The 8,310-nt window shown below is 41.3% G+C and overlaps 1 protein-coding gene across 1 annotated transcript; it reads right to left on the bottom strand.

Annotated features, from left to right (window-relative positions):
• Positions 1–1,886: 1,886 nt before the first annotated feature.
• Positions 1,887–5,621, bottom strand: RNASE10 (ribonuclease A family member 10 (inactive)). The gene is made up of 2 exons (XM_019832735.3): positions 5,526–5,621; positions 1,887–3,390 (listed from the first exon to the last, which is right to left on the bottom strand). The coding sequence occupies exon 2, from the start codon at positions 3,383–3,385 to the stop codon at positions 2,738–2,740; it is 648 nt and encodes a 215-aa protein (XP_019688294.1). The 5' UTR covers positions 3,386–3,390; positions 5,526–5,621; the 3' UTR covers positions 1,887–2,737.
• Positions 5,622–8,310: the final 2,689 nt, after the last annotated feature.

The raw sequence follows: 8,310 nt of genomic DNA, 5'->3' as shown, positions 1-8,310 counted from the left end.
GGAATTTGAGGAGTTTTACAGGACCCCACATATCCACATAGTAGCCAACATGCCCAAAATTGTAAGACGTGCCAATGGTATTGCATTTTGTATTATAGTACTGCTTCCAGATGGAGCCTGTCAAAATGCTTAGGTGCTTGGGGCACCCGGGTGGCTCAGTTGATCAAGCGTTCGGCTCAGGTCATGATCTTGCAGTTCTTGAGTTTGAGCCCTGTGTTGGACTCTGGGCTAACAGCTTGGAGCCTGCTTCGGATTCTGTGTCTCCCTCTCTCTGCCCCTCCCCCTGCTCATGCTCCTCTGTCTCTCTCAAAAATAAACATTAAAAATTTTTTTAAAGAAATGGTTAGGTGTTCAATGAGCACCGAGCCCAGCAACATCACCACCAAATGCAGCTGCCACTTACTGAACCCTATTATGGGCCATTTAACCTCATATAATTCTCATAGCTACCCTATGAAGTAGGTACTATTATCTCATTTTACAAATAAGGGACTGAAGTTCTGAGACCTAAGAACTATTATCCATGATCACAACTGCTTTTAAGTGGCAGAGCTTCAATTTCATGCCATGATTATATGATTCTCAAGAACTGGCTCCTTTCTCCTACAGCAGCATATCACATGAGATTGACTTATAGTCTAAACACAGATTACTTTATAATCTTATCTGGTTGTTAGTCTTTAAGGTAGGCCCAGTGATAGCTATATTAAATGAACAAAGCCAGGAGAAAGGCTTAGAAAATTCTAGGACAACTTTTCCCAACTAGAAACATAAGTTCTAGAAGATGTTATTAAATGATTAAGGAAAGGGTGGATTCCATGGTAAAATCAATTTAGCAATACTGAATATGATCTGAACTCTGCCTATTAGAGATTCACAGCCACACTAATAGTAAAGGTTGTGAGATCTGCATAAAACAAACTTAACTCTGTTTCACCCAGCATCTCCCAAATCATTTTCACATGTCTATTAACAGTCTTTGAAAACAATTCACAGAAAAACTGCTGTAAGAGGAATTGTAACAGAAACCTAAAAATGCTTGGATTCCACTTGGTGTGCAGACCCAAACTCAGACTAATTGGATCGATAACCCTGGAATTATACTTATTGGGATTATATGCGTTGTATTTTTAACAAGGAGATTCTAATGAACAGCCAAGGTTGAGAGAAACTTGTACAGAGTGTTCTGAAGATGATGTTTCAATGCCTTGCAGATCATAAAGTGATTTTTTTGGCCTTAGTCCCTCCCTTCCAGCAGCTTATTATGTTCAGTGCTATGTTACCCAACAGGCAGAGTAAGATCACTAGCAAAATAGGGGCCAAAAAGAAAAAGAGAATATTAGTGAGAGCAAGGAGATTGATTTTGAAAAAAATGTATTTATATTTTTTTCAAAAGGATTTGTGTAGTAATTTGGGTAAAAATCCAAACTTTGTTGAACTTTCAAAAAATTTTTTTTCAACGTTTATTTATTTTTGGGACAGAGAGAGACAGAGCATGAACGGGGGAGGGGCAGAGAGAGAGGGAGACACAGAATCGGAAACAGGCTCCAGGCTCTGAGCCATCAGCCCAGATGGGGGAGGACCTTTGGGGTCCAGGAGAGCAAACTGAAGGGTGCTGCAAATCGGGAAGCAGCAAATGAAGGGAAGGGCAGGAACACCCCATTTGAATTATAGATCAACCATTTATAAGTGGGGTGATCTTGGCCAAGGTGAAATTGGCCTCTCTGAGCCTGTTACTTCTCATCTGTAGAGTGGAGCTTATCTACTGTCCCTCTTTATAGGGATTATGTAAAACCAAGTACGTGACAGCATCTAGTAGAGTGTCCACATAGAAGGATAGCTTCCTTCCTGCTTGTCTGGAAGAGAAAAGAACACATTGAGCCCTCTGAAATGTGAATCAGGCTACTCAGCAGTTTTTATTGACTGCATAGTGTTTGACAGGGGTCAGAAAACTTGCTTCTCTTGAATGATTCTATGTTTCATACAATTTTTATAACTCCTGAAAAGGTCCCAGATAATCAACAAGCAGATAATCAATAAATGTGCCAAAGAAGAATATAGGAGAAACTTATAATATAGTTGCTTCTACAAAGATGCTTATGACTTCATAGGGCCATATATTGTATACTCAAATTAATTAAAGGCTAATTAAATCATGTATACAGGTCCACAATTCTTTACCTGAAACTTATATTTTGGGTAACTCAAGAAAAAAAACCTTATCCACATGGTTCACCAGATGCAGTCCTACAGTCCTAGATACAGTCACTGATTTGCTTCTGCAGTGCAGGGGTGCTGTGTGGAAAGCCCAAGGGGCTCACGTGATTGTCCTAGAGGCTCATGGATCACAGGGAAGGACATGGGACTACAGTGAGCTCCTGTAGTCCATATCCAAAGGCAAACATACCAGGGAACAGACTGGTGGCAAGGATCACAGCAGATACTAGAGAATCTCTTCACTGATCCCTTTCCAGGGCAGGAGTGATGGAGGACCTGGAGAGACCATATATCATTACCCTATTTTGCCACCTGTAACCCCAGCAAAAAAAGATGCAGGGTGGGTGAAACCTAGGACAATGAAGAATTGTGTTTTCAGGGGACAGTGGTAAGGAATAGGTCAGCCTCTCTTCCCAGAACCTTTTTTGCAGAATACCTAACAGGAGGAAAAGGGTATGAGAAAGAAGTGGGAAGGAAGGGAAAGAGGAGAAGGGGAAGGGGAAGAAGAAGGGAAGTTGCTTCATTGTCCAGACATCACCTGGACCTTCATGTCATTACAGGATATAATAATAAACTTTTCAAAAATGAAAGTGAGGTAATTACAGTGAGGAGTGACTTGGCCTGGTTTGGATAACTTGCAGAATGTCAAATCAAAAGGACGGGAGCTTTTGTGGCATTTGCCTCCCTTGAGTTCACAGGCAACAACAGGATTATTACAGACAGCTCTGACTGTATCTAGATCTTCGTGGATGAATGTGTACTGGGCTATGCATGTGTGGTTGTGTTCCTTCACCTTGTGTGCCATCAGGGCATTGCATTCCCTGGCCATCAGGTCAAACCTGAGATAGTCTTTGTTGCTCTGCAAGGGAGCTTCAGCTCTGAGCATCTTGTTCCCTCCAACTTCGTCTTCACCAAGGATTGTCTCTTCTGGCCAGCCAGGTTGCACTATTCCTTTGTTGCTAAGCAGCATGGTTTCTGTAGTTCGGATGCCCTCTCCTTTAGTGGCTTTGGTCTTGTCCTCTGAATCGCTAGACAAAAACTCACTCAGGGGCTCATCACTATCCTCGAGGACTGCGGCAGCCATCTGAAGTCCCAACCCCAGACCCACCCCCAGGCCCAGTAACAGCAGCAACATCATAAAGAAGATCTGTACCAGAGTCAGCTTCATCTTTCCTGGAGGGAGAAGGGAAACAGAAGGACTGGCTTTGAGATGAAACTTGGCTCCATCGGGGACCCCAGACTCCCTAAACCCTGACAACTTGGTCTTTGGGGTCTCCTCTCCTTTCTCCGCACTACCCAATCCCCTCAAGGGAGAGATTCTTGCTTGTTCTTTTCCCATTTCTCTGGTCACTCCCCACAACATTCCTGTTGCTGTGTGATAAGCCACAGCTTATTCTGCAGAACAGGAAGATGGTGGGGAGAAGCAGCCCTAAAATTGGTTCACATATGGGGAGTCAGTGGGGAAAGTTGACATCCAGTGACTCTTAAACAGAAATTAGTTCCAAATAACCCAAGAGAATGGTTGATAAGACAAATAAGTACAGTGTCACACTTTCCTTGAGAGAAATTCCTAGAGAAAGCCTTATTCTCAGGAAAGGACTAGAATTGTCATAGGAGACGATCTCTCTATTTTTACCCCAAGTCAATTTTTGCTCCTTCAAGCATCTATTACTCTCCTTTCTACCCACCCCTCCCCTCAAAAGATAAAAAGAAATAGAAGAAGTACCATGGTCCATTCTTACTACTAAGCTTAGACTGTGTGGTAGGGACAGGTGGGGTGTTGGCAGGGAGGCTATGCCCAATTTCGCATCCCAGGACCCTGTTAAAACCACATGATGTCATGCCAGAAACCTTCTACTACTAAAGATCTCTTGGGGCACTGGGTGGCTCAGTCGGTTGAGCATCCAACTTCAACTCAGGTCATGATCTCACGGCTTGTGGGTTTGAACCCTGGCTCGGACTCTGTGCTGACAGCTCAGAGCCTGGAGCCTGCTTCAGATTCTGTGTCTCCCTCTCTCTCTCTGCCCCTCCTGCCCATATATATATATATATATATATATATATATATATATTCTTATATATATATTCTTATATATATATTCTTATATATATATTCTTATATATATATTCTTATATATATTCTTATATATATTCTTTATATATATTCTTATATATATTCTTTAGCACTTGGATATTTCCTGCTGATTAGTTTTGTACTCTCAGAGAGGAAATGGAGTAAGAATGAAACAAACAAAAAAACCCCAAAACAACCAAACAACTGATCTTCTGGGGTTCCCCTACTAATAAAGATCCCAATGAGTGCTGAGAGTAGGAACATGTATTTTTGTCCTGCTAGGCCAATTTCATCCCCCAGTCAAAGAGAAATCTTCCTGGGGCGCCTGGGTGGCCCAATCGGTTAAGCATCTGGCTCTTGGTTTTGGCCCAGGTCATGACCTTGCGGTTTCTTGAGTTTAAGCCCCATGTCAGGCTCTGCACTGGCAGCACATAGCCTGCTTGGGATTCTCTCTCTCCCTCTTTGTCTGCCCCTCCCCCAGACAGAGACACTATCTCTGTCTCTCAAAACAAATAAATAAACTTAAAGAGAGAGAGAGACCTTCCCTACTAGAAAAGAAAATTGCTGTAAAGAGCATTGAGACAATTGATAAAATTAGAATATAGTCTGTGGAGTAGATAGGAGTGTTCTATCAATCTTTGATATACTGAAGTTGAAATAGTATACTATGATTATTTAAAAGAATATCTTCTTTAAAAATGAAACCTGAAATATTAAGGAATAAAGGGGTACAATGTTTGCAACTTACCCTCAAATGGTTCAAAATATAGGTTATATGTATGTATATACATGCCTTTACAGAGAAAGAAAGAAAATGATTTTTTTTAATATAGGGTGCAAGTTTTTGTTTATTTTATTTATTTTTAAAGTTTATTTATTTATTTTGAGAGAGAGATAGGGAGAGTGAGGGAGGGGCAGAGAGAAAGGGACAGAGAGAATCTCAAACAGACTCCATTCTGTCAGCACAGAGCCTGACTTGCGGCTGGAACTTATGAACTGTGAGATAATGACCTGAACAGAAATCAAGAATCTGATGCTTAACTGACTGAGCTAACCAGGTGCCCCAGGGGGAAAGCTTTTAAAATTATGTATCTGAATAGAGAGCATTCAGGAGTTCTTTGTAATATTGTTGTAACTTTAAAGTAAAAAATATGTCAATATTAAAAAAAATTTTTTTAAAGTAAAAGAACTTCCCATGTTGTTCCCTAGGGCACTCAACACCACTGTAACTTACCTCCACACCTAAGTAGCCTCAAAGATTTTTGCGTTCTCCTGTTCCCCAGGTTCTTCCCTCCCAGGGTTTCCTTCTTCCTGAAAAGTGCCCTGGATGCTCGTCTGTAGAAAAATGGTTAGCTCCTGCTGGTCCATGTGCTCTTAAACCCAGACTTAATTCCCAAGCCCAACCTCCTTCCATTCCTCCCACCAGCACTGAATAAACACACTCACCCAATTCTCTCTGCTCCCACAAACACTTTGAAGTAAGGCTATTTGGACATTGAGACAGACCCAGACGTCCAAGGCAGGAAACGTCTCCGGCCTAGGAAAATCAGACAGTTTCATTTGGTCAATTGTCCGACTCCTAAGTTACACCCACTATCCTGAGGTTTATAGCAGCCTTATTTTGTCATGAATTTCAGATCAAGTCATTTTTTAATATTCTCCGCATGTACTTCCTTTAACCCTTTCCTGTCACTTCTGGAACATCAAGACCTTTGGCCTTTATATGAACCGACATGGCTATTTTGCTTTTTACATTATAGAATTGTGTCATGACTTAATTTGAACACTTGGAATATTTGTGTCAGTCATAATTTGCACATAACTTAACTTATGAAGCCTATCCCTGTCCTCCACTCCTTGCTCCCTATTTGCAACCCAGCCAAAAACCACATTCCCATAAGAACAGACAGATTTTGCGAACCTGACAATTTAGCCCTAGATAAGACCGTATCCAAAGCAGCACTACCTCTGTCAGTTCCTGCAGCCTGAGTGAGTAAAACCCGGAGGGTTACAATGTTGATTCTCTTCTCTTCCTTAGCTAAAAGTGCCATCATGAGATAATAGTTTTTAAAACACTCTGGAGATTGTGAAAACACTATGCAAACCTTCTCTGGATGCAAACAAGTCTCTTCAGGAGGATCTTTTGCTTTGTCATTCAGGCAGGGGTTTTCAAATTGTCTCTGGGAACTGCCTCTGTGATTGGCAAGGTATGCCTCGCTGACCTTCTGCAGTGCTGAGGATGATCATTTACAATAAGTATAATAACAACGAACCAACACTGAGCATCTACCTCACTCCAGGTGTTTATTAGATTTCACCCTCTTTTTGCCTGTGCTATCCTTCTCTGGTGTCCATTCTGCCCATCTGTTCTGGTAAGGTCTATTTGGAACATGAAGAGGCCATAAGGAATCCTCTGCTGAACCCAGTAGCTGTCTAGAGTCAGCAAAGATAATACATTCAACCACACTCATCACCTTCTTCTTTATAATCAGGTGTTTTGGTTACTATTAGGAATTGTCTGAAATTAAGCCTCGATTAAAGGAAAAAAGGACCTACGTCTGTGGTCTAAGTATAACCTTTAGACTGACAGCGTTTTGGTTTTGTTTTTCCCTTTTCTAGGCCATGGTTTTCTCATCTTCTAAAGAATTTGTTTTTAATTTTATTTTTAAGCAATCTCCACCCCCAATGTGGGACTCTAGCTCACAACCCTGAGGTCAAGAGTCACAGGCTCTACCTACTGAGCCAGAAGGTGCCCTGAGCTTTCTCATCTTCTAAATTTGACTAATAGTAGCTTTTACCCCACAGAGATGTTGTCAAGATTACACAAGACACTGCATATAAAAGGATCAATATATTAGCTATTGTAGTTATTATTACATAGCAATTATCAATACATGCTCATTACCTGCTCAATACATTTTCCTATCAGAAATAATACATCCTAGAGCTGCAGCTAACAACAGTGCTCACTGCTTCTCTGAGAAGGCAAACAACATCTAGAATCTCAGAGAAGGAATTATGGCTCATATAGACCAACACTTCATTTTACAAATAAAGTGACTCAAAAGGCGACTGAGTGGCTCAGTTCATTGAGCATTCAACTTTGGCTCAGGCCATGATCTCATGGTTCATAGGTTAGGGCCCCACATCAGGCTCTGTGCTGACAGCTCGGAGCCCGGAGCCTGCTTTGGATTCTGTGTCTCCCTCTCTCTCTGCCCCTCCCCTGCTTGTGCTCTCTCAATAAATAAATAAATAAATAAATAAATAAATAAAATGTTTAAAAAAAAAAACAAATAAAGTGACTTGAAGAGGTTAATGTCTCAGATGCTACAGGTAAGTATTGGCAGTTCTGATATTAGAACTTTGACTTCTAGCTAAGCAAAATTTATGATAGACCAATGATTGGCAAGCAGGAAGGTACATAGATTAGATAGGTAGATAGATAGATGATAGATAGATAGATAAAAGGCAGGTAGATAGATATAGAGAGATACAGATAGAATAGATGCTCTGATAAGAAAATTGACAATGAATCCGTCTAAGACTTAGATTCTAAGTATAAGTGCTATTTCTCGTAAATCAGTCTAAAATATGGACTTCCACTTGTAGTGAGGCTAGAGGAACAGCGATTGGATTTTGCCTAAAACTGCTAAAAAAATGAATTATATGAAATGATAGATTTTCAAGGCATTGACAAGAGGCAATGAAGTACAGTGATCATTGAGAGAGGGGCCACCAAACGGGATGAGCTTACTCCCCCAGCCTCCCCCCTGGGGAGAGTTTCTAGGCCAGGTGGTACAGAGGGGGGACCCAGGCAGAGTCTGTCAGTCTCCCTGAGTTGAGGCGATAGAATTGAGAGTCCAAGGAGGCCCAGGCAACTAGAGTTCATGGGGCAGAATACCAGGGGGCACAAGACTGCGGAGAAAGAACTCCAGTGACCTGCAATGAGGAAGATATCACTACACATCTATCAGAATTGCTATAGTGAAAAAATAGCAAGACTGCAAAAGCCTGGAGAG

The sequence above is a fragment of the Felis catus genome, chromosome B3 (assembly GCF_018350175.1).
Source record: "Felis catus isolate Fca126 chromosome B3, F.catus_Fca126_mat1.0, whole genome shotgun sequence".
Taxonomy (NCBI): Eukaryota; Metazoa; Chordata; class Mammalia; order Carnivora; family Felidae; genus Felis; species Felis catus.
Note: the sequence above shows the minus strand (reverse complement) of the source record. Positions and strands in the feature narration are given on the sequence as shown.